The 27968-nt window shown below is 38.0% G+C and overlaps 1 protein-coding gene across 1 annotated transcript; it reads left to right on the top strand.

Annotated features, from left to right (window-relative positions):
• Positions 1 to 1482: 1482 nt before the first annotated feature.
• sptlc3 (serine palmitoyltransferase, long chain base subunit 3) lies at positions 1483 to 27881 on the top strand. The gene is made up of 12 exons (XM_020921409.2): positions 1483 to 1775; positions 3440 to 3631; positions 4532 to 4686; positions 5323 to 5471; positions 10367 to 10491; positions 11515 to 11608; positions 13392 to 13497; positions 15812 to 16031; positions 19877 to 20003; positions 23202 to 23337; positions 25809 to 25938; positions 26540 to 27881. Exons 1-12 carry the CDS (start codon positions 1674 to 1676, stop codon positions 26651 to 26653), a joined length of 1650 nt encoding a protein of 549 aa, XP_020777068.1. The 5' UTR covers positions 1483 to 1673; the 3' UTR covers positions 26654 to 27881.
• Positions 27882 to 27968: the final 87 nt, after the last annotated feature.

Genomic DNA, 27968 nt, shown 5'->3' on the forward strand with positions numbered 1-27968 from the left:
GTGAAGGGTTGAATCCAGTCTTGACTTGAGTCATTGTCTCAAAGTAATAACAATGGGTTTACAAGAAGCACTAATATATATATATATATATATATATATATATATATATATAGATAGATAGATAGATAGATAGAGATATATATAGAGATATATATAGATATATATAGATATAGATATATCTATATATATATATATATATATATATATCTATATATATATATATATAGATATATAGATATATATAGATATATGAAATCTGTTTATTCTAGGTTTCCACTTTCCTCTTATATTATGCAACATTCTGAAGAGTATTTTCCATTCAAAAGATATAATATAGACTATAATAAACAATATTTTGCTTTAAATGGTCAATTTTTATGGCAGCAGCCTGTCATATTAAAATAATACAGAAGCAACATGAGGCTGCCAACAAAGATACATGCACAACATTGTAGAAAGAGCAACAGGTTGTAGCTTTTACATAATTCTGGGCTATCAAATTTACGTTTATTTGTTCCCTTTTACCTCTTGACTCCACTAAATGACACTCTCTGCACTTCCGGAGACTGCACCACAACACACTGAGTAGGTGTTGACCTTTTACAGAGAAAGAAAATCTTTGTCTTTCTCCTTGTGGGGAGCATTTCAACAATGCAACAGGGAAGACTGCATTGTCCACTGTCTGTCTGCATAAACTAAGTTTACAAGGGTGCCTTTATTTTGATTAGTGCGGCAAGTGGTCTGTTTAATTACAGCTACAACAAGTAAATCATCTACAAGAAACTAACCAGCAGAGTCAAGGAGTGGCACATAGCCTCCTTTGGTGCTTTAAAACCGGCTTAGCTTTACTGTGTATGCACACAATGCAACTGTAGCTGCAGGGGATGTAAACAGTATCATTACAGCGTAGACTTTTGTCTGAATACACTCACCTTTTACGTATATATAATAATTGGATTCAGCCTTATTATTTGCAGTTAAAATAATTGGCATTGCTCTTGTCAGCTTTTAGTGTGCTATCTGAAAAAGAAACATAAGCTCATCAATAGCCTAACTAAACTGGCACAAATAGACCTATAATTTTGGTAAGGTGATGGCATCAGGCCTAAATAAAAAGTCTAGACTCTAGCCCTTTAATTATAGGCTGCTTACCTATCAGCATAGCCACTGATTAAATGAAACTAATTAATTAATTAGACAATTTGCAGAAAAAAAGAAAAAGAAAAAACTATAAAGTAGTAGCAGTAGTTGTGTCTGTGTTGTTTGGTTGCTGAAAAATAGGTTGAAAATGTAGTATTCTGAACTGAGCAGGCTGTAACTATAGACTGTAGCCTAGTGGGGTTAATGAACTGCTTTTCTCCATGGAGACAGATTTTGTATTAACATTTAGATCACATGGGAACAAACAGGTGACGGACACTCCCCCAGAAAAGTTACGCAGTGCACCTTTAAACAAACAGTGACATAGTGGATTGTGTCTGGGGAAGCGGCTGATGCGGGTGAGTCTCAAACGGCGACAGTTCCACTTTTTCAGAGGCTCCGCGCACTGAGCCCAGAAGGAGGAAGTCACCTATAACCACAGACTACATGTAACGTGAGTCAAGAACAGCGATTTAGCAGCGTGCTGTCAAACACACGGGGCACACAGACGCACCCTCTGGAGTATCTGGAGTATGGCCGTGACTGCTGCCAACGGGATTCTCAAGCAGCATTCAAAGCACAAAAGCCCCAAAAGCGAAGATGTTAAAGTGAATGGATACCACAAGAAGATCCAGGTACGTCTCTGAACACCTGGGTGTGACTGGAGGACGCGCGCACCAATGTTGTGTCTCTCGTGCGACATTAGCTACCGGTATTTCCATAAGTTTACACAAATTTGAAACTTTTTGGTATGAAAAATGTAATATAGTGCAAACTTGAAACTTGTCGTTGTCACCAATTGCACTTATCACGTGACAACAAGCTTCGGATTGTAATAAAATAGTAATAAAGCAAATGTAAACATGGACAGAATTTGCGTTAGCGTTATAGCTAGCTTGTTTCATTTAACCTTAGAGTAAAATGCTAAATTAACGTTAATAATTGTGTGGCTTTCTACTGAAATAGTAGTTTAAGTTTTGCAGTTTTAGGCTGTTGTAAATTTGCAACTACTGTGCATAGTTTCCTGTTGGATGTAATCAAGATCTAGGTTAGATGTGTTTGGATAATAAAACGTGATAAACAGGCCTGGTTAAATATTCAAGATAGCTGGACAAAGCTGAACTAATGTGTATTGTTTTAAGGATTAGACAATAAAATTAATTGTAAAGAAGGTGTCTGTGGCGGTAGGTTCAAGGGTTCCCATAGAAACCACACACAGCAAGCATCTCAGCTAAGGCAGGATTATGCAAAGGCAGAAGTGAAATAGGATAGTTGATACTAAATTTGTAAATCCTGTTTTAGGTCAATGGGAACTAGCAGTGCCTTGATCAGAAAAAAGCATTATAAAAGTATAAAAGTAGGTTAATCATAAGTGACTAGCCTTAAATGTGCACTTTGTAGCCTTTCAAGAGTCTGATATGAGTTTGTCTTCATGGATATGTTGTTGCTTAGGCTGGAAAGTTCTAAGGTCTGACATTAAATCTTTCTCGCATTAGTTTAATCAGCCTACAGGTGTTTTAATGTCAAAAATTACAGTCTCCTCACCGCAGATCTGACCTGTAACTTGGCCTAGTGTTGCCATTTCAGGTCAGTCAATTACCTTGTCTCTGTGAAGACAAGCACATAGCAGGCCTCCCATCAGAAAAGTTAATTGCAGGTGAACTTTCAAATTAAACAATGAACAATTCATTAAAAGGTGCCCTTGATAATCCAGCAAAATGTGACTTTATTTTGGGAAAAGGATTGCCCTGTTTAAATATTAAATGTATTAATTATTAGCTTTTCTCCTTGCTCATTCCAACCACAGCCCCAAAGCACCAGTGACGTAGTGAAATTGAATCAGCTTGTATCATATTCTAGTACAGAGTAAATACTGTTTCACAACAGATAGTGGACACAGAGGGCTTAACTTGCAGAACAACTAACAAAACATACTTCTGTTGCTTAATAAACCCAACTGTAAATAGAAACTAACACTAAAAACAATACGGCTGTTCTATACAGAAACTCTTATAGGGCCTGATATAAAGATTTAAAGCATGTTGTAAGGTAGGCTTTCTGTTTGTTTAGTACACAGTATACTGTAGTTTGACAGACTGGACTAACTGCAGTGATCCCCAAAAGAAAACAGAAAAAGGTAAACATTACGTACTAATATTTTAACATCTTCAGCTAATTAGTTAGATATATATAATTTCTTCCATCTCTTCATATTAAATCTTTTTATTTTATTTTATTGAAATGTCATTGTTTCCCCCCTGTACAATATAGAACTACAGACTGTGCTACTTTTGTACAGAAAAATGTCCCAGAGAATGGCATCGCCTCCAGGCAGCCCAGGCATGAGGCGTTTGAGCAGGCGCCCCTGTACGTGGCTGTCATGACTTACCTGGGCTTCGGCTTGGTTACCCTTTTCGGCTACTTCAGAGACTTCCTCAGGGCTGTGGGTTTAGAGAAGTGCCACGTTGCCCAGGAGAGACCCGAGCAGAAGGTAAGTACAAAATGGACTCACTCAGGCTCATTGTAGGCACTTGCACTTTTGACATTTTAAACAGAAGCGGATGCATGCCCCTGGGTGTCAACACATTTTGTTTTTTCCTGGTAGTTATTCTCAGTTTTTTGCTTTTATTCTCCGTCTCTGCCTCTCTCCTTCTTACTCCTTCTCACTTTTGAGTTGCCATGGGTGAGACAGGACGCCCCAGAGTATTTGTGAGATGTGCTCAATATTCTAATTAAATCTCAGTGGATGTAGACATACATTTTTTGTACTGCAGATAAAGCTGAAACACAGAAAACTTTACACTGCCATTAACAGATATTAAATGCTAAATTGCTCTAAAGACAAGTTCATAGTTGCTTAGAGAATACAGCAGCAAAAGTAATTCTGTTAACAGTTGATAGTAATTTCACATGTGTAGACTTACCAGTTGGGTTTGTTGTGCACATGCAAACAGACAAGTATCCTCTTCAAAACATTGGGTATTGTGAATTTGGACTGGGTGATTCTGTATTTAAAAAAAATACATTTTTAAATTGAATTTGCTGTGCAATAGATTTATTGTTATATTTAATATCCACAGTGTATATTTTAAACATATGCAGGAACATTAACCCTTGAGAGAAGACTGAAAGATGACTTACTAAACGAACACAAGAATCACGTGCATTTTAAAATATTTTTGTAGAGGTGTAAACTACTACACAGGGTTTGTATTTTTAGAACAATACATTATGAGGATATCATGTTGCTCAAATAATTACTACTTTTGCAATCTGCTAATTACAACCATTTAATTTCGAATCTTGATGTGACTGTGATTAATGCAGACCTTTTGTATTTATTTTTTGTTGAATTTATTGTTGAACTGTGATTTACTTTCTGGTTTTACAGGATTTTGTACCTTTATATCAAGACTTTGAAAATTTCTACACTCGTAATCTGTACATGAGAGTACGAGACAACTGGAACCGTCCAATATGCACCCTTCCAGGACCTGTATTTGACCTCATGGAGAGAGTGTCTGACGACTACAACTGGACTTTCAGGTATAACAGAATTATTACCACATAAGTGACGTAAATAAAGATCTAAATCAAAGTGAGAGTGAAATGTCTAGGGATTGAAGACTGTTTAATGCACCAGGTAAGGTGAGAAATAGGACACTCAGGTTATATGTGGTGAAGTGAGGTGAATCACTAAAGGATGAAGATGGGTTTTTGACGTTTTTACCCAAGCTGTGAGCAAAAATAGGTCGGATTTTTTTTAAAGGAAGTAACTACTACTTTCAAAATGATCTTTTAAAAAATTCTGTTACGAACATGGGTGACCTACCTGAACATATTTCCTTATCCTGAAAAGACATCTGGTGTACAGAACATTCCGTCTCAGCATATTTCAATCTCTAAAATCACATGTACATTTTGAACGCTTCTCTCAAACGTGAATAAATCTTGTCGTAAACATATTATTTTACACTTGCTCGTGGTAATAAAAATAGCAGCTAAAGGATGCATGAAATCAGACACTGTCACATTTCCTCAGAATGAACTCCACAAATGAAGTACCAGATTTATAACAAGCAATTACACTTAATTGAATGTTGATTACTTTTCATTTTGTGTAATTTACTCCTCCAGTCTGCGAATATTCTAATTGACTTTTGCCTGTTTATATCTGCACAGGTTTACAGGGAAGACCATACCCAATGTGATCAATGTGGGCTCATACAACTACCTCGGTTTTGCAGAGAACAATGTGGATTTCCTGAAGACGGTAGCAGAGAGGACTCAGCAGTATGGTGTTGGAGTGTGCAGTACAAGACAGGAAATAGGTATGGTTTTATGGTCAGGGTTCAGTGGAAATAATCTACCGCACTGACTCATAAACCGTTGTAAAGGTTCATCCAAACTCAATGTGAAAAGTTTAAAGTAAGGACAAAAGAAGTAGTGAGACTGTTTTAAAAGTGAAATAGGATCTTAATCAAATTTTAATTAAGGCAGGACTAATCAATAACAATGTATTCTCATAACATTAAACTGGTCTAAAAAACACAAAATAATGAAGTAGAAATCCACCAGTGAATAGAAATACAAGAGGTAAAGAGGGAAAATGCAAAAAACAAGTTCAGCTAAACCAAGATGTGGTTAATTTATAATTGTCACAATTGTAATGTGTCAATTCCTATGATACTGTGACCTGAATAATGACAATTATCAATAAACTTGACTCCCTTAGTCAAAAGTGTCAGGTTGACGGCCATCTTTAGTTGCTGTACTTTAAACAGCTCAAATTGCCGAACAGTCTCTGATTTAATTTAAAAGAATAATAGCTTGAACATCAAACTGGATATAAAGCTCCATCTCCCATTTATCTGTTTTAGATATTACGCTCCTCAAATGTTTAATTATCTGTCTGTTGCTGCAGTGCATGATGAATAATTCAACCTTTGTTAAATTATGTACCATTTGGGTAGAAGCTGATATCATTACATAGTGGTCAGCATGAGGGAAGAGAAATGTACGATCATGAAATACATGGACATTAAACAAGATGCAAGAAGAATACACGCAATGGAAATGTTAAAACAGCGAGGATCAGAGCGCTCTTCAGATTAAATTTGAATGGACTCTTACCCTCTGAACTCACTGCCTCTGATGGTTTTAAGCGTCTCTTACTGTGCTATTGCTACAGGAGAATAAATAAAATCACACCCTGAGATTGCAAGGATATCACAAAGAATAGAATTATTTAAGCTCAAACTTTTTGTTTAAAGATTAACCGACTAGCTAGTGAAGTTTGAGACCAATGGTTATTTGGCATTAGTTATGGAAATGTGACTTCTGAAGATGATTATGAATTTCCAGTGGACCAGAGTTAAGGCTATCTAATTACCTATTAGCCTAAACTGCCTTTTTTGCGGGCTAATACATGAAATATAGGACCCTCCTCAAAAACATATCTGCAATCTGGCATTTAGTTTTGTTTCATTTGTTCTTTTTAGTCTATCAAACTCTCTCTCAAGCTCACATCACAACCGCATATTGTGAACTGAGTCAGAATTACTGGTCTAATCTTGTCCAGTATTAGTCCCAGTTATTTTTAAGAATCTGCTCACGTTTTTCCGAGAACACCAAATCATTTTGTCTTTATAGGTCAGTTTTTAAATATTCAATCCTGTTTTTTTTTATATTTTAAAATTGTGTTTCAATCTCAAACAAAGATCTAGATTTAGATACCACCACCATGATAGAAATACAATAAATAAAACAATGCATATAATACTGCCGTTTCTTACCATGTGGTCTTATAATTTTTCTGATAAAGGCCATATTCAGGAAAGGTCTTTGTCCTCATGTTTATTGGTGTTGAATTGAGTATATATTCTTTATACTAATTTTAGTATTGATTAGTATCTGGGTTAGGGCTGCACAATTCATCGTAATGAAATCAAAATTGTAATTTAAATGGACGAGATTAGTAAAGGCTGCAATTTTCGAGTACCACAAGTAAGTTTACTCAATTCATATTTCAGTTTTTTGTCCATTTTTCTGGAAACCTTTAAAATGTGAACTTAGATCAGAACCCTATAAATCGGAAATCGCAATGCTTGTCAGAAATATCGCAATTGGATATTTTTTCCAAATTGTTCACCCCTAATCTGGGTATTGACTTTTTGACACTCCTACTTCATTGCGTGTCTTAATCATTTAAAAACCAGCATCCGACATATTCCAGTATCATTGCTACTGTTTATTCCTCCACACCAATACTGTTACTTGGCAGCAGTTGCTTTCTAAGTCATGCTTTTTCAGTCCAGAAGAGCTCTCCAATTTTCTTTGATGGCTCTTGTGACAGTGGCGTGCTGCGCTGTGGATGGGCACAGGGCAAACTCATTGAAGGCGAGCTGACAAAATGGCTCAAAGCAGCGGCCGCACATTGTTGCATGATCTGAACTGTTGAAAACAAAGCCGAAAGCGCTGGACTTGTGATCATTAGTTACATGGCGATGTTTGTCAGTGTTCTCCATACCATTTATTATTCATCTATCTGATTTATTCATATGTTTATTTTTCTTTCTGGATAGTTGTATCTGCCTTTGTGGTCCAAGTTTTAGCTGGCTCACTGAATGGTTGAAGGAATAACAAGCTCTGATCCCATGAGGTCTTATTAGGCATCATTTAGTACAGCGCAAAGACTCTGGTGAGATAGTGACACTGTTGTGATCATCACTGCCTATGTCCACAGTATATGTAGAGTCCTTTTTTTAAATATGCCCCAAAACAATGGACTTGAAGGAATAAATGCGGTATTAGTTTAGAGTGTTACTTACTTACCTCAGTGTTTAGAGGCAAGTAAGTATCTTTGAATTATATCACAGTTAGAGTTACATTCAATACTGTCATATAGTCTATCCCTACCAGCATACAAGCCAATTCAATTCAAGGAAATTCAATTCAGATAAATACAATGGAAACCAAGTTGACTTATCTGATTTTATGTTGCTTTATGGCGTGTTTCTGAACTGCGTTGAGTCATGAGCATTGAGGCAAAGGGCACAGAAAACACTCCCTGTAAATAGACAGACTTTGTGCCACATAAACAGTATATAATAAATAATTAACCATTGTTTCCTACAATTAATCAAAGATAATATGTTACAGTATTTACCCATTAATTATTAACGACTATGGGAATTGTAAAGTGACTTTGAGCATGGGGATGGTTATATTGATCACTTGAAACTGATGTCATTAACATTCCCTGTGGGTGTGATGCTAACTGAGGCGCTGCTCTGTCAGAAGCTCTATTACACTTTAATCTGGGCTTTATTTTAATACAAAAGAGCTGAAACTGTAGGAACAGGTGAGATGATTTGTGCTGTTAAATAATCTTTTGCACAAAATTACAATCACAATATCTAGCAGTAGCCAACAGTATTTCTGTTCGTCACTCTCACCTTTTTTGTTGAAAATCAAACCTAAACAGGAACATGAATGCTTGTATTGATCCCAGGCTCCTGAAATTGTGATGTTCAAATTGATTTTGTTGTTGTTGTTTTTTGAGTCTTAAACCTTTTTGACAGCGTTTGCTAATGTGCGTATTGTGTTTCCATGATAACTGCTGAACATTCCACCATAGAGATACATGTAGAACACCCCCAGCTTGATGTCACTACAAAGTCAGTCGGACAAATGCAAACACGAACACGATCATTATTGTAACGTGCTTAGTTTTAACTACCGGTAATCATTTGAAATGTTTTACTGAATGAAGCCACAGCACAAAAAGTGTTTTATGAGGACACAATTGTGACTGGGCAGTACTGTAGTTACACAGGTGACTTCCTCACTAAAACCTCACTCTAGGTTAGGCAAAGCAGTAATTAACATCTTGTTAAATATTCAGTTAAGGTTCCCCCAATCAACCTGTGCAGATGTGGTGTACAGTAGCAGTTATTATCGCTACTGTGTAATAAAGGGTGAGAGTATAATGAGAGTGATTACTATTACTACTAAGTGATTCATTGATTATGATTATTATAGATGCCACATTCCAATTCGAATGCTGTGAGCAAACATGTGATTGATGTTATTTATTTTTCACTAAAGCCAAAAGTGCTTTTTATGTTATGATGCAAAAGAAGTCAGTTAGATTGTCCATGTGAAAGTTATTTTGGATGGCAATAATGGCATTCACCATACAGTAGGTATAATCCTCCAGTTAATGTATTCAAGAAGGGGTCAACTGCGGAGGTCAAATTTCCTTACAGGGACAATGAATTGTTCCTCACGTATCTTATATATAAATTCAATATTGGGGCAATACCGATATGTTGGAAAACTCACTGATATCATTGATACTGATGTACAGTCCATCCCTACCTAGTATATGCATATATATTTGTACCTTTTTCATCACAGCAGGACTGGGACTGTAGCTTAAGGTCGGTACATCAATACTGAGGTCAGGTTATCATTAGCCTACAGCACCACATCTAGTGAAATGTTCCATAAAGAGAAATGCCAATGCGTCTGATTAAAAAAGCTGTTGGTGGCACCAGGACTGTGTGTAGTGGAGGAAATGTATGCATCGATTGAACTTGGTCGGCTATAAAGCACTGAAAGACACAGCAGTCTCACAGCTCTGTAGTTTCACAGGCATCACTCAGGGCTCATTTTCTGCTGAGTTCTGAAAGATTTGGCCTGTTTGAACCTCCACATCTCCTCTCTGCGGTCACTGATTATGTTAAAGGGCATAAGATCTTTGTTTGCAGGAGGAGTGGATCATACTTGGCTGTCTCACCCTATGCAATTTGGCTTGTAGCAATTGTAATTTTATTTTCAGGTCATGAATTTAATTAATTAATTTATTTATTTATGTATTTATTTATTATTTTTTAATTTATTTATTTGTTGTTTTTTTTTACTTGGTTTGGTACATCATTACACTACAATATTATAATAGTAATAATAGAAGATAAATAAATAACAACAATGCATTTTGAAAACACCTTCTCCACATTCAGTAACATAATAGTGGTAAGCTGAAGTGTATGGTGTTGTTGACCTGTCCTGTGTGTAAAGTGGCTGGCACAGTGTGATTTGGTAGCACAGACAAAGAGACAGAAAGCCTGTGGACTGCTCATAAACCCAGAGGAATAGAGTTTTTTGGGTTTTTTTTGTTTTTTTTCTCGATAAAATGTCTTTTCTGATTACTGTGTTGCAGCAAACCTGAGTCTGCACCAGGAGCTGGAACAACTGGTGGCCAATTTCCTTGGAGTGGAGTCCTCCATGACCTTTGGAATGGGGTTTGCCACAAACTCAATGAACATCCCTGCACTTGTAGAGAAGGTACATGCATCAACACAACAAACAGCACACATATCAGAAGTGTAAACTGTCTTCTTCAGATAGACACTGTTTTGCAGCATTGCTAATTTATAATTAGTGCTGCTTTTTCAATCCCTGTGTTTACCCTAAACCAATAAAAACAAGTCAACTAATATCCAACTGTGAACAACTATGGCCCCGCCCCCATTAATTAATTTAAAGTCATAATGACACTTTAGAGTAAATGAGCAGGGCTCCAGGCGTGTACTGTACAGGGCCATAGACAAGAGGAGCTGCTCTCGAGGGTATGATTATCCATACTTTGGCCTGTCGACACTCCACTCTGACTCACAGACCACCGCTGGTTACTAAGGGCAACACGCAGCATGAATGTCTCTGATTAGACTGGACATGAGAGTGAGGGTGGTCCGCTGTTCAGGGGTGACACTAGGGTGTGTTATGCAGATGGAGGGGTGCAGACCCCACAGGCGGTAGCAGACCCCAAAGCAAACCTCCAGAAACCAGGGTCAAGCACCCTGCCAGTCCAGCCTACAGGGATGTGTGGTGTCCAGGCACCACCGCTACAGTCAAAGGCAAATGAGAGTGACAGCTGCTGCTGCTGGAGCGGGAGACAGGGATTTGTCACTGAGACAGGGTCAGCTCATGCTCACAAAGACAGTCAAACGCTTAGAGCTTCACTGAAAAATATGGTAATGTAAGTGAAATTTCTCTGGAATTATTGAATACATTTGCATACAGAATGTTCCCACATATAATATAAGTGCAATACTTACTAGACATAATAAGTAGACTTTGGACCATTTATTTACTAACTCTATGTGACATACAGTGGAGCAAAACTGAGAGGCATTACTACAGAGAGAAGGCCCGTATACATTTCAGTAATTGGACAAATTATATTTCCTCTAATGTGATGGTATTACATTGCACAGGCTCTGCCATACTTTTTAATGTATACCATATACGTAACAGAATGCACACATTTGACTGAGAGCGTGTAAAGTGACGTGTTTGTGATTTCAGGGCTGTCTGATCCTGAGCGATGAGCTGAACCACACATCCCTCATATTAGGTGCCAGACTGTCTGGAGCAACCATACGGGTGTTCAAACACAACAGTGAGTCTGCTTTTATCTAATGTCTAACATACTTTTGTTTTGCCTTTTATAATAATAATACATCTGCTGAGCCAATGTCTTTTAAACCACTGTGAATTGAACAAAAGTCTTTTCCTGTTTCAAACTTGGATGTCAGTCATCACTTGTGCAGAGCCTCTGCTGTTTGTGTGTGGAGCAGGATTCGCCTTAGGAAAGATCTAGTTAACATTCTCTGTTTAGACCAGCAAATCTAGAAACTTTAATGAAGTGGGTTCACTTTACAGTCACGACTTTGTTGTCTCCATCTGCCGCACAGCAGCAAAACCGGGCTTCACTGCTATGTTACAGCACTGTTACAGCACTGATACTGTCCGCAGATAACAAAGGGAGATGGCTAAGCTTTAGTTACTGGTTAGCATTCAAAGTGCCTGCTTTGGAAGGAGCCTGTGCTCTTTTGGGAGCAGGACAAATGAGGCAGTCCTCTGGCAGCAAATGTCTCCTGACAGGTACAAGCTCATTCGGTTAAGGGTCCTCCAAGCAGCTCCCACAGGCCTGAGAGAGAGAGAGCCCTGAGGCACCTGCACTGACCCCTCCCTCTCCCAACCCCACACACAGCACTGTACAGCCAGCACGGAGAGCAAATATTGACTAAGAGGGATACATTAGTGGATGTAGCATCAATGAAACATGGGTGGATTAAACACAAGTACAAGCTCTTGTTTCATGAAGAGACATATTCTTTTTATGTGGACCATAGCGTCACTACAAATATGTCTTGTACCATAGAGAAGGGTACGTGTTTGTCCTGTCTTTTGTTTTCTGTCCCCAAAATCAAAAAGGAAGTTCCACATTCGATTAATAGACATTTTTGTCATATTTACTACCAACTCAAGTAACTGAAGTAAACATTAAATCACAGTCATAAACATAGTCAACTTTCAGTAATTTCCTTCTGCAATAGATAATTCATCCTCAGAAGAGATTAATTATCTGCTTTTATCTGTTGCCTGTTGTTAGACCTGTTGTCTCTGTTGTGGTGTTTTCTATCAGTCATCTGTGGGAGATTTCCTGTGTTGACAGCTTAATGCTTTGATTGCAGTCAGACCTTGAGTAATTCCTTGTCCTGTATGAAGCTAATCAACACTGCCATCTGCTGGTGGGTGATATATTGTAATGAAACGTTGCCTGTTTTTATTACAACTCAATTCAAAATAGCGTTATCCCAACATTTCACATGAATATTGACTTTATCTAATAGTCCCTTGACATAATGTGTGTCCATTGGCAGCGCTGAAATTTCCTATCCTAAGTTTGTGAAAGGTGTATCAGGCTGATAAGGTTGTACTCTGAGACATGACTTGCCCAAATAATTACTGTTTGCAGTGCTGTTATCCTAATGTAGACATACTACCTCAATCCCGATAAAGGATTATTTAGTTTAGTATGCTTTCCCCTTGTTTAGGGCTACAATTAACAATTATTTTAGCAATAGTACTATTAAGACAATCAGTGACTATTTGATTAGTTGACTAGTCAAAGGATTATTTCTATTGTATATTGAGACTTTTAAAAGCAAGCAAGCAAAGGCTGAAATAAATAAAGTGTACAACTGATTGATGCATATGCTTTTATTTCAAATACATACATATATAAAATATATACCAAATCAGAAGTTGTTTATTCCTCTTTTGATTTAATGTCTTTAGAGTTTGTATAGTCCAGATAATCATTACACTTACAACAAATACAGGCCCTATTCTTTGTTAATTCATGTTTTTATACTGTGCTGCCTTGTGTGTTTCAGACATGCACAGTTTGGAGAAGATGCTTAGAGAGGCAATTTCCTCAGGGCAACCTCGGACCCACAGACCCTGGAAGAAGATCCTTATCATGGTGGAAGGCATCTACAGGTCAGTGTTCATTATACTACACCACTGTAGCTATTACCAGGTGAGCCTAACACACTGCCAGAGGTGGGGAGTACTCAGTTACAGTTACTCAGTTACATAAACTCTTGCTTCCTACATGAGTAATATATTTGACAGTGTAATATTACCTTGACAGTCTGCAAGTGACAAAAGCTTTGTACTGAACAGTTTATATTTAAACATACGTATATATCTTTTTTTTTTTTTTTTCCCCACAACTTTGAATACCAAATTTTGTGCTTCATTTAAGGTTATGTCTTCATTTCCCTTTTTTTAAACTTTTCTTTGAGTATTTTTTTGGACCACTACTTCTCTACTACTCTACTACAGCTCTAGTGACTTTATGTGTCCACTGCCCAGGGAAACATCATCATTTGTAACCTGAGCAAACCTGCAGCCCGCGTTTAACAGTGTTTTTTAATGGGCTCCGTTTCAGTGCGTCCCTGTTTGCCGTTTGATAATAGCGCATGTGGCTAATAGTCAGGTTCTGTATGATGAGAGCATTGAAGGGAAAGGTATCATGTGTGTGTCACGTTAGCGAGAACTCTGGAGTCACAGTGACCTGCTCCATCTGCTCATTAGCTCCAAATCAAGGCCAAATGGAGCCACAGAGATTGACTAGGATACACCCCCTGCTCAGAGTGCTCATCATGGCCACTTCCATTTCAGCTATCCACAGTTTAGAAGTCATGAGGTCAGAGCTACTTATACAGAGCTGTAGTGCTTTGCAAACTGTTTTATATTCCTGCATAAAGGTGAGCAGATAATAATATGTAAGTATAATAGTATACGTAATAATATTGTGAATGTTGTTTTGAAGATATGCAATTTAGTCACACTTACATTATATTAATTACACATGATAAGCAATAAGAAAACATGAACAAAGAATTTATGAATAAGAAATTGTTTATTAAGAAGGATTCAGGCTTAGTAACTATTTCATTGCCAAACTCTTAAACTTAACCCCATAATTACGTACTTAGTAGGCTTAAATCATTCTTAATAAACTATTTCTTCATTGAGTATGTCAGTTAAAATAAAAAAGCTGCAAGATAAGATGAACGTTTCTCATACTGTAACCTCAACTAACATGTTTTATTACATTTCTGATGGATTGGCATAATATTGTCTAAATATCAGGGTACTCCAAAAAAGTATCAAATATTAATTTTTATCAGTACTGTCCACCACTAATTTCAACTTAACACTTCAATAGTACACGTCATAAGGTCAGTGTTCCTTATGCAGACTCATTCAGCTGTAGACTTGACCAAACTGTTTTATTTCCCTGCATCAAACGAATAAAAGCCTGCAGACAGCCATCAGGGAGCATTAATGTAATGATTAGTTCCACACCAGCTCTGGTCATCTGAGAGACAGCTTAATTGCACACCATTAAAGTGGCTTTATCAGGCAATAATGGCAGGCATTAGAGACATGTGGCCACCGTAGAGCCCTGGAAGAACCAAAGCTCCCTCTCTGGCCCTACAAACATCAAAAGGCTGGATAAAGAGTAAGCATGCTTCGGTTCTATCCTGGGTCTGCTTTGATGTCCACACAGGTCCCAGTGAAACTCTGCCTTGTGTCGTTTGGGCTGCAGACGTCCTGGGACATGGTGGGTCTGGGATCGCTCAACTCCCCAGCCTGTGCTACTGGCTCATGTGTCTGTTTGTAGCCTTAAAAGGGACACATTTGGAGGGAGGGAAGGATGGGGCTGAGGGAGTCTCTGTTCACTTAGATAACACAATTTAGTTCGAGTTTTTAATTCTATTGTTTTTTTGGTTTGTTTTGTTTGTTTTAGTCAAGTTTTAGTCAACAAAATGTCATACCACTTGTCTGTATGTAACATTTAGTGTATTAAAAGTGGTACATAAAAAAAAAAAATCATTCCAATTGTGATTATTAAATGGTAAATGGTGATGTTTTTATACAGCACTTTTCCACCTTAAAGGCACTCAAAACACTTTGATTATTATATGGCATTGCTTCATGGACTTTCTACCACCTGCAAAATGTGTTCCTTTTCACATTAAAATATTTTATTAGAAGCTTGCATCTAGTCCCCACTACTCTGTCTCTTATTTTGTGTACTGTTTTCTATTGGTAGTTAGATTTTTGTCATTACTGATTATGTTACATTATGAATTAATGTCAAAATTAACACTGGCGGGAGCAAAAACATACCCTCATGCATTCTGGGTATAAAATTATGTTCTGCTTGTCCTGTGTTTGTACATGTTTAAAGGTGTTCTTCTTCTGTCAGTAATGTTTTTTTTCTGTGTCTGGTCTGCAGCATGGAGGGCTCAGTGGTGCGCCTCCCGGAGATCATCGCCCTAAAGAAGAAGTACAGAGCGTACTTGTATCTGGACGAGGCACACAGTATCGGAGCAGTGGGGCCGACGGGTAGAGGTGTCACCGAACTCTTCAATGTAAACACTGCAGACGTGGACATCATGATGGGCACTTTCACTAAGAGCTTTGGAGCGGCCGGAGGATACATCGCAGGAAAAAAGGTCCCACACTCTCTCCTGTAATGCTTCCATAAAAAGTCCATTTAAAATGACCAGCGCTGCAGTCTCTGGCAGCAGTAATACAGAAGTGCTTAGGGATAGATTAAAGAACGGCTCAACTAAAGGTTAAACAGAAACATGAAAGGTCGGGCAGCCAGATTAATAGTTTTTTAATCAAAGCTACACATTTTAAGTTCACTGCCAATTGTAACTTAATTTACATAGGGCTGGGTGTCTTTACATTTTTGGGGAGCCCAGTACTGAGTGATACTTGTTTTTTAGTACTGGTACCTGGTGCTGTATTAATAATTATATAGAATGACAAAATAGAACTTCATAATTTTAATTAAATGCTGCTGTGCTGTGGGTATGTGTGACGAAATTACATAGCACATTACAACATAGCTCTACCAGAACCCACCAGGCAAAATGCACCAGCTTTTTATCGACCTTTACCTTTTAACTTTTTACCAGTAGCACCACAATGGTACCTTTTAACCATACCCAGCACTGAATTTGCAAAACAAAATTCAAACAATTCCTGTATTAATTTAGCAGTTCACATTGTAGCCTGTGCTCAAATATTTATGTTCCTGGACAAAACAGAAAACATTTCTCTACGCTTTTATACTAACTGGCCTTATTTCTGTAGCAACAAAAGCCACTGACAAGTCATGAATTGTTTTTGCCCTTTGCCCATATCTGAGGATATGTATCTGGTCTGGCTTTGTTAAACTGATTACATCTTAATATATTTCATTTTACGACTGGTTGCAGTGGCACACAGTAGTTACTTCATGCTTCTTTTTAGTAATCAGCAGCATTTGTATCAGAGCCTTCTGTCAAAGTAATTTACAGAAGATTTGACAGTTCTTTTCTTTTTCTTTTTACATAAGTTGTGGAAATTAGGATGTGAAAGCTGAGTCATGCAAGTTTTTCTTTTGCATCAAACAGCAAAGCCAGATCCAATGGATTAGCCCTGCTTTACATATACTGCCATCTGCCAATTCAGTACTCAACTATGAGCATGAGAGTTTATTCACTAAAACTGATCCAGGTCACTGTAGGATTGAAAACTGAGATTCATCATATTTTGTAGAATTTTAACATTTTGGCGCATGTTTGTTACTTACCTGCAAGCTTTGTTTTTGCACTGCAAGCAAAAACTTTTCTTATATACTGTCAGTCAACTGCAGGGCAGCTGTGGCTATGGTCACCACTACAAAGTGTGGAGAGTGAATTTACAATGCAGTGTAGAATTGTCTTGATTGTTCAAAGACACTATATAATGCATCTGTTCTGAATATGCTATATAAATCAAATTACGGTATATTGTTATGGCTAAACACTGATCTTGACCACCTGAGGATTCAGTGTTTATTGAGAATAACCTTAAGTGGTTGTTTGTCATTTAGAGTAAACCTGTAACACATTTGGCTCCAGAGCAGCTACAGTTGTTTGCGTCTTAACTAGTGCCACTCTGTCACACCCTATTTGTCATGTGTCCAACAAATGTTTCCCAGGTTGTGACTCGGCGTCTTTGTAATTTCTCTTTACTCCATTAAAAAGTACACTTTAGTACATAACCACACCAGTTTTGTTGCACTTGATTAAAAAGCATCAGAGGAAACGGCCATGTTGTTTGAGTTAAGTATTCAATGAGGAGCCCTTCCTGCCGTGGCCTTATGTTGCTCAGCCCCACTTTGCCGTAATAAGAAGGTAAAGTTGGCAATGGTCCAGCCCCTTCTTGTGGCAGGAGTCGGAACTGCGCTTCAGATTTAACAGGATGCCCTTTAACAAGCATGATAATGTTTGAAGTACCAACGCTGGGCCTGATGTGACAGCTGGCTGTAGTAAACTTGAGCAAGAAGCAGGCAGCGTAAGAGAGAGAGAACCCTTAGAATTGACGTATTTGTTGTTGTGGTGAAATCCCTCAAATCCGACACTAAGTGGTATCGGGTTGACCGACAAAAGGCTGTGCAGATGTGTTCTGGAAAACAGTCATGTTATAGCTGTTTTATGGGAGTACCAAAAATAAATAGCCCAATAAATACACTTCAAGCTCCTTCTAATTCACTGCAAGTCTGTATGAAGCTGTGCACACTCGCCCAATTCAAGAAGGAAGGAGGACATTTAAATGAGCTTATTAAATACATCTGCTGGGGAAGAGGAGCGTGTGAGTGTGTGTTTTTGGCTGCGCTCCCGGCTCTGTGGCACACTGGACATGTTCTGCTACATCCGACTGCGGCCAGCGCTATAAAGCAAAGGAAACACTGAGCTGTCAGTGCACCCCAACTACCCCAACCTCAAGACATTAGACGCATTTCGGACATATTCCCTTAACCGGTTTATCTTGGTCGCACCAAAACTCCTGCGGCGCCCTAAAGCGGAGTAGATCCTTCACCCTAAATGAAAACAGATGTCAGGTTGTTTCTGGGTTCTTGTCCTATGTTTGAGAATTTGCCTCGAAATCCCTTCAGCCGCAGTTACCGCTCAGCAGGGACAGATGGTACAGAGTGGAAGTCGTGGCCAGGGTACGTGTCATCACCTCACACCCGCCAGGCCACCGCATATCCACTGAGGAGCACATCACAACCACACACACACACGCACACACGCACAAACGCAAACACACGCACTTTTGTTGGGTTTTTATCCTTCTTGGAAAGATCGCGTTGACGCATATTCATTCCTTGGAGACTGATCCTAACCTCAACCATAGTCACTACTTGCCAAATCTTAACCTTAACCTATATCTGAACATTAAAGGTGCACTAAGTAACTTTTCTGATGACGGGTCCGCCAGCTTCTTGCGTTTATGTCACTGCTTTACCTGTAATGTTTCACAGTATGGCATTAAACATATCTACCTTGTAATTATTAAAGTATGACGATTGCTACAAAAATTTCTTCTGAATACATGCATTCTTGCTCATTTCTCCACAGATATGACCTGTAACTTAGTCTGGGACATTCCTTCAAGCCCAGTAGGTGGTGGATCATCTACCAAAAATGTTACATGATGTATCTTTTAATCATGTTGTTGATGACTTCATGAGGACCTGTTTTTTGTCCGCATAAGAGCGGCATGTCCCCATCCCCACCACGTGTTCAGATTTCAGTCTCCACAGTGTGATAAATAACTGGCCACTACAGATAACCACTACTGTCGTTTTAATCCACTGCCGACATTTAGCAATAATGAGCGTGACAGTCCAGATTCTGGCTCATTTCAGCATCACTTCCCTTTCATATTAAAAGGCTGGTCTCTCTGCAGTGAAGAGCAGGAGATGGGCCAAAGCTTTAACCAGATGCAGTCACAGAGCCAGAGATATCAGGGCATTTAATTAACTCTCAGGTGAGGGTTGTGCATGAGCTCTCTCTAGTGGTCAATCAGAAAATTACATGTCACACTTAGAAATGAAATTGATAGATGTGTAAGTGCATTATTTCTAACTAATAACAGCTGCCTGATATGATTATCCTGACATATCTAAAAAATCTAAAACCAACCAAAGTATGTAGGTATAGTAGGGGTTGATAGTTAATACATTAAAATATAAAAAATAAAGTAAATATAAATTTGAAATGGTGAAAAACTATATTGATTATGAATGGGTCAAGATCTTGTACAAAGACAAAATGCAGTAAGAAAATTTGGATTTGCCTCCAACTGCAACCAAACCAACCAATACACCAGATAATCTAAATAATAAACTGGGGTGCAATTAAGAAAGTAGTTATATTCAATAAAAAGGTAAATATATAATCAAAATATGATGTAATATTGTACTATATGAATTTAAATGGAACAATTGAAAATCATCATATTGTCATGTTTTTCATAGGAGCTTGTGGACTACCTGCGCAGACATTCCCACAGTGCTGTCTATGCCACCGCCATGTCCCCTCCTGTCACTGAGCAGGTTATCCGGGCCATGAAGTGCATTATGGGAAAAGACGGGGGCAATGAAGGTTAGTATCCCTTCAACATTTCCTGTAAAAGTCACCTCCAATCCCCCGCCTCACTCACTACACGGCCATCAAACCTTATGTCCTCTGCACTGCAAATATTATCCCAGCTTATGAAATGTTTTACGCCTTGCTATAACTTTTATGGAAACAATAGCAAACCAGATCGGTCAGACGGCTCCAGTGTTAACATAGAGGTAAGTACTAAACCTGCGGGGGAAGACAAACAGCTGTAGGACTGAAAATGTGGGAACAATTACAGACAGAGAGAGAGAGAGAGAGAGGAGGGGACACGGGACCCAAACATGGAGGAAATCGGTCTCATGTGTGGCTGGTGAGGAAGGCTCTACCTCTGAGAAGTCTCTGCTCTAATGACATCGGACAAAAGGACGACTCAACACCAGGACCTACCAAACATTTTCATGCACTTGTTGAAAGAGAGTTGGCCGTATTTTAATTCATTATGTATGTTTTAGGGAGATGTACTTGGTTTTTAGTTTGGTCTTCCACTTTGGAATTTGGTGTTCCCCCATTACATCCGTGCAATCTATATTTATCGGGGTTTGGGACAGGCTCATTGTGATAATTGATATTTGTTTTTTAATTGCCAATGGCTATAGCAACGGTCACATCATTTTGAAACCCATGGATACCTGTATGGCTGCGGTCACACTTGTTTAGTCCCAGTTTAGCCCCAATTTGATCTGATATGTGTGCAACTGAATGAAACATGTTATGAGACAATGTAGTTAAAATGGGCTGTGCAGTGTTACTCTATTTGTCAGCCTCCAGTCTGAATAACGTCCACAAGTCACTGCAAAGTAACCAAAAGAATTAATATGTGATGAGTATGCGCCTGTGGAATGGGGAGACTGGCACTCCAAAACTCAGGCACCATTCCTTTTCCATTTTTCTGTAAGACGTAAGAGGTGACATTGAGACTACACATTCTAATGATTTGAAGTTATGTTTGTCAAAGTGAAAACTCACTAAGTGCTTTTTAAAACACCTCACAGGGACTTTTGAGGTAACGCGGTGTAATTTAAATGATGTATTGTAGCGTAGAGGCAATATTTGGGTGCACAAATCATGCTTAAAGACGTAATAGAGGAAAAGGAATTTCCACCAAGCAATACTAGACATAATAGCATTGGCTAATATTTACATTATATGAGAAGATAGTTTGTCATTGTCAAAATGTGTGTGATTTCCTGAGAAAGTAGTGAACATATCTACTGTGGATAAGTGGGTAATGACTACAGCATGTACACGCCGATATGTTATGGTTGATGGAAATTACCGTTTAAAGACGAGATGAGTAACTTTCTCATCTGGCTCTGCACCGCACATGCTTAGAGTCTGACGTAGCCTCGTTAAATCGCTGTTATGGAGAAATCAGTCTTGACCTGTCTTATCAAGAGGGGGAACACCGCAAATACTGAAGTCTTTCAAAACATAACTTCCCATGCCTATGATAACACCAGCAGAACATGTAGATTTAGACCTGTTACAATAATTACTATATTGATGTACAATAAATGATGGATGAAACAATCATTTTGGGGGTTCAATATTTATCATGAGTACCTTTACTACTAGTATAACCATCAAATAAGTGGCTTTTATTACTCATTATTGATACAAACCACTCTTGTTCATTCTGTTCATTCTTCATGTACTGTAGTGTGTAGTTTTTGGGGAGACTATCCTTCTTTAGGGTAATTGTTTCAGTGACATGATTTATTCATTATAATATTATCATTTATCAACTATATTTCCTTCAGTAATATATCACTCTCCAAATGTTGTTATCGTGACAGGCCTACACAGATTGTTTTGCTTTTCTGCGGTCTTTCCCTAGTTGCTCCCATGTTGAATTTCACACTCAAAGGTGAACTGGTGGCTAAAGAGAAAAACGCTCTGATAGACAGGAGCATCCACGCATTCTCACCTACGCATACAATTCCAGCGTCTGGCAACAGCTTTTTGACCCGCACGCCCTCTATCACCGCAGAAAGGAACCGTTTACAAAATGGGCCCTGCGCTTTTTGGCAGATGCTTGAAAATGTTATGGTTTTTTTTATCCCCTTGTGCTGAGATAAGGGGATTTAAAGTGCTCTCTTACACCCCTTTGAAAACTCTGCCAATCTGTTCGCAGGTAATGAATGGGAAACAGAGCAGTGTTCCAAGTCTGGGCCATGCCAAATGCAGCTGAGAAACACAGTTAGGAAGCTGGGTTTTGCAGATTTGAGTTCTAATATATTCTTCTACGAAAGTTTAAGGAGCCCTATATAACTTATCTTGAGGTTGTCTTGATGGAAATGTTAATACTTTGCCAATAATTTTCCACAGTATCAAATTAAACTTATCTAGCTACATGGAGACAAGCAGTTGACTCCACTAGACTATTACAGTTACAAGTCAGATCTGTGGAGTGGTGATTCCGCTCTTTATAAGAAGTTTTTTAATTTAATTTTGATCAACAAAGGCAGAAGAGCAGTTTTAAGCTGTTTTGTGCACCATTCCAAGCAAAGCAATAACATCTTCATGAAGACAAGCAGGTAATGGACCCTCTCACAAACAAAACATAAGCTACATAGCGCCTTTAATCTTTAATAATCGGCCTGTGCCTTGTTTTTGACATATATTTTATCCTGTCTGCAAATTGTTTAGCATCATTTGAATGCATGCCATTACAAGAGCAAAGAAAAGATGAGCCATCTGCCGCTACAGCTGAGTTGTAATCATGAGTAAGTTTATGGTGAAAGGATGGTCCAGATGGGGGTAGTGCAATAAGACAGCTTTCCAAAAATCCACTGGTCATTTGCTTATAGTGACAGATGGGAACAGTGTAAATACCCCGTTTTACCAGAAATAGTGGATCTAAGGGTGAAAAATGAAAATCTCAATATTTTTTTCCATTGGCGCAGTAACAGTTTTCGGATGAAGTTTAACAATGCACCAGGGCTAAAATGTGCCTGTAAATGCCTTGTTTGAGATTCAAGTCTTGCACAAAACATGAATGGACTATAAAATTAACAGAAATATCACTGTTTACACTTGGCTTTTCTGTTCATTTTATTTTTTGCTGCATTTTTTAGACAGTATACTTTATATTCAAATTCTGCATAATTCCAGAATATTTATTTTTATTTTTCCCTTGTCCTCCCTCCGCCCATATATGTCCTGGTTGAATTGCAGGGATGAGACGCGTGCGCCAACTGGCAGAAAACACCAGGTATTTCAGAGCCAGACTCAAGGAGATGGGCTTCATCATCTATGGAAACGATGACTCACCTGTGGTCCCCATCCTGCTCTACATGCCCGGCAAAGTGGTGTAAGTACTAACCGTAACAGCCTCTTTACTACAGGTACTACATGAAATACTTTTTGATTCAAACTCAGAAGTGAGCAGAGCAAAGTTAGAGTAAATAAAGGTTTTATTATTCATGTAGAATATAAATGCTTTGTAAACAGATATGGAGGTACAGAGTAATTGATTGAAATAAACACTGGATTCATGTGTAAAACAGAGCTCAGAAACACAAAAACAACTCTATATCTGACAAAGCTTTTGACACAAAGATAGTGCAAGTATACTGTACCTATAGCATGTGTTCCTACTAATATAAAAACATTTCGCAATACACTTTTAATATTGAGGGCATATTTCAAATTGACATTAGCCATAAAATTCACAGGCATGTCTTTCTGATAATCTGTGAACTAAAACAATAAAAGGTTTATGAAATATTAAATATAAAATGTCCACATATATCACTTTATGTATTATATCCAGAAAGACTCTCAAAACATTTACAATTACTCAAAAAATAAAATTACTCTACTCACAAGAACAGTTATCCATAATAGTAAAAGAAACATGTACCACCCATCTATGACCACTACAAGAACTTTTAAAACACATTGCAACGATTACAACACCTTCCCTGTTTGTCACAAGCGATTTCGGCCCAGTGGAGCGAGTGTTATTAAAGCGATATGGATGGCTGCCATTTTCTCACTCCAAACTTTCCATGAATTGGTTAGTGTGGTGTCTGTAACTACTTAGGCTCAGCTCATGTAAACACTGGCCTGTTTAAGACGCTCAGGTATAATCAAATACATTTTACAAACATGTCGTCTTTAGTGTCTGGAAAATGTCAAAGCAAACCAGTAATTGGAGCTATCAGAAGTGTAATAAAAGATTCAGAATTTACAGTTGTTAGTGATAAAGAGGAGGTAAAAACAATGCTATAAATCTGAATGTTGCTGGCCAAATAATCTGCACCGCAAAACTACATTATGGCTACTACTTCCGCTGCGCATGGCTCCCACTCACTAAATCACTATTAAATGCAATTTGAGGGTTTAGATAAAAATATTTGTCCAAAATGAAGACTGTTGCATGGTTTGGCTGGGAGTTGTGTAGGTCAGTGGGAACGTCATTGCGGTCGCCCCCCTCAAAAAGTATGTATTTTTGTAATGTAATGAGGATGATTACAAGATATTTAAGCCAATTATCGTGAAAGGGTCATTTACATATTTTAGAGATTTTGGTGGTGACCTTATAACTCATAGCAGAAAACATACTTCTTGTAAAATTCGTAAATGCATTTAGCAGTATTACAACTACTGTAGCCATCGGCTGTATATATAAATATTCATAGCTAACCTGGTAGCTACTGTGTTCCAAATAGGAAGTGAGCATGGGAATGCTTCTGGCTCCACTGACTCTGGCTCCAACTGACTTTGCATTCAAAATTTGTCACCCCTCTCTCTATAACTGCTGCAATGAGATTTGTTACTTTGGTCTTAAAATGTTTGTATTAACCTGCTCTACATGGCCCTGGTGTATTTATTTTTGTTATTTTGTCTGTAAATAAACTTCCTGATATGGAACTTGGCTCCAAATTCGCCCTTATAATTTCCAACCTCGTGAGCTTCATTTGACTGGGGCTGAAAGCTATGGGTGACCTCACACTTTCTTAGTCCATTTTACACATTCTATGACTGTGGCATATGATTTTACAACAAATCTCATTTTTAAAATTATTTTATTTGAATGTTTGTGATAGGTATTTACAAAATAAGAATTAATGAATTAATTTTTAAAAGAAGGAAAACCAAGCAAACTGTAAATATGTGTTCTTGTAGTCTACTTCTTGTACTAGGAGGGCAAGGAAGTCAGATGCATACAAGCTTTGTATACACTACCGGTCAAAAGTTTTAGAACACCCTAATTTTTCCAGTTATTTATTGCAGTTCAAGTCATGCAAGTCCACTGAAGAGCTTGAAATGGTACAAAGGTAAGAACTGAACAGCCAGAGGTTAAAAAAAAAACAAAAAGATACAATACACAATTCAAGCTCTGCCAAAACTACCTCAGGAAAAAGAACAAGATGGTAAGCTGGAAAGCATGGAGTGTCCAGCACAGTCTCCAGACTTAAACCCCATCAAGATGGTTTGTGATGAACGGGACAGAAGAGTGAAATCCAAGCAACCTACAAGTGCCACACATTTATGGAAACTTCTGCAACAGACTTTGAAAGAACTTTCTGAAGAATATTTGATTTCTATTGTAAAATGAATGCCACCAGCGTGTTATATCTGCCAAAGATGACTACAGTGATGAATCAAAAGTTTAGAAAAAGCTTTAGTCAACAGTAAACTGTGAAAAACTGGAAAAAGTGTGGTGTTCTAAAACTTATTATCCCTGGCATTTCCTTACTTCATCAAACACCTTATTTCCACTGCTCCCCTGAGTATAAACCTGTTATAGGAGATGTTATTTCTGTATTGTTTCAGTGCTTTCGCTCGAGAGATGTTGGAGAGGAGGATCGGGGTGGTGGTGGTCGGGTTCCCTGCCACTCCCATCACTGAGGCCCGCGCTCGCTTTTGTCTGTCTGCGGCCCACACCCGAGACATGCTGGACCAGGTATGGGCTCATATGGGATAGTTAAACAGAGCTGGAAGTTTATTTAAAAGGAAATCCTGCAATTACAAAACCTCCTACTAGGGATGCACGTAGCCCTACTGTTCAGTTTCAGCCATAGGCTTGTTTGATTTCATGTTTATTGTCTCAGTGGAGGTGTTATAGCGTCACCAGTATAGAATTAAATGTAGCTCCATGGAAAAAAAGCAGGTGATACCAACTGGACAAGTTATAGGTCAGATCTCTGGCTAGGCAAGCCCAATCACTGTAAAATTCATGATTCTGAAAGTGTTTTTGAGCAATAAAAACACCTATTAATAAATAAATGCAAGAGTGATACGTTTCATGTCATATGAACATTCTAAGCAAAAGCAATAACATCTCCAGAAAGGTTACACAGTACAGCATTAATTATAACAAACATACTATCAAAAAGGAGGTCATATTATTTATTTAGCTTTCTATTTTTCACTATTATTTAGTATATAGGTGTAAGTATTGATATTATTTTTAATGTCAGGGTAAAAGAAGCTATCACCTTTTACCACAGCTGTATTTCAAAACACATTATAGCCTGTACTAATGTGTCTTTGCCTGCGTCCAGGTGCTGCACCATCTGAATGAAGTCGGGGACCTGCTCTGTCTGAAGTTCTCACGGCGGAGACATGCCCCGCAGCACGACCCCTACGACGAGACAGACTTCGAGATCGACGGCTGAGGCGCGACCTTTGACCTTCACACCACTGCGTCAAACCAAAGTGTGCGCAAACAGCCGCGTTCGCCCTGTCTGTGGCAGCTGTATCTGTGAGACACTACAAGACAACTGAAAATTTTACCTCGACACGCACAGCAGAGAATGGGCACATTTTATGGAGTTTATTTTTATATATATTTGTACAGTTGCAAATTTCAAATATACGCACAGTTTTAAAATCAGATTTTCACTTTTTTTTATAAAACCAGTTTATAATAACAATTGAACAATTGTAATAACTCACTCACTATAAATTATTTGTATAAAACCAAAACAGTTTTCAATATTGTTACAAATAACATTTTATGATAACATAAAGTAAGAATCTATACATTACACATATTGTTAGAGTTAATACTGGTGTTAGCAAATTGCAAAATAATGAATGCAAAGACTGATTAAAATGTGACAAAATGTTAAAAATGTAAATATTTGTGTTAATATTTTTATGCAAGAATTAATTTAGTACTTGATTATTGTAATTTGTCCTCCTGCATTGACCGCCCCATTTATCACCATATATAATTACAAACTGTATCCTGCTGCTATTACTTCACTCACAAACTATTTAATGTGAACAAAAGATTGGAAAATGGGTTGTGGCATGTTTTGTGGGTTAGTCTTAATTGTTGATCTTTTAAGGACTTATTTGTCTTCCTTACAGACAGACACAGAGCTGTGAAGATAAGCATTCTGGGTATGCAGGCACCTGAGCCAACAGAGACCTAACCTAGCAATTAGCGCTCAACTCCAAATTCTAGTGGTATGGGGTAATGATTTGATTAACACAGGATGGATAAAACATAGATGATAAATGTGTTTTACAGATAGGACCCAGTCTGCACTTGTTAGCTCTCCACGCGTTGCCATGTTTGTGTGTTTTCATTTGTGTTAACTGCATGGTGATATATAACACTACAGTATGACATAAAAGAGAGAAAAATGTAAGGAATCATTTTAAGGAATCATTTTGGAGCTGACCAAATTTGACAGTTTTCTACAAAGTCTGAACAATACGAATAAAAAGGAGGTTCTATTCATCCATGTCTATAAACATTATTTTTGACAATAGACTTATTAAGAGGTGTGTTTATTACTCTAATGTACCTTGGGAAAACATCAAGCAGGTGGCATTATTTGTCAGGTCTGTGGAAAGGCAATTTTTCCATGTATTTCTGAGCTGTAAAAACACACTTTTTTTTTTTTCATTTACACTATATGGGATATTACTGAGTTGGGCTTTAGGCATATGGTATGTCATGATGGTTTAGTCCTGCTT

Source organism: Boleophthalmus pectinirostris, unplaced genomic scaffold, assembly GCF_026225935.1.
Source record: "Boleophthalmus pectinirostris isolate CB_2022bp ecotype Guang Dong unplaced genomic scaffold, ASM2622593v1 HiC_scaffold_5, whole genome shotgun sequence".
Taxonomy (NCBI): Eukaryota; Metazoa; Chordata; class Actinopteri; order Gobiiformes; family Gobiidae; genus Boleophthalmus; species Boleophthalmus pectinirostris.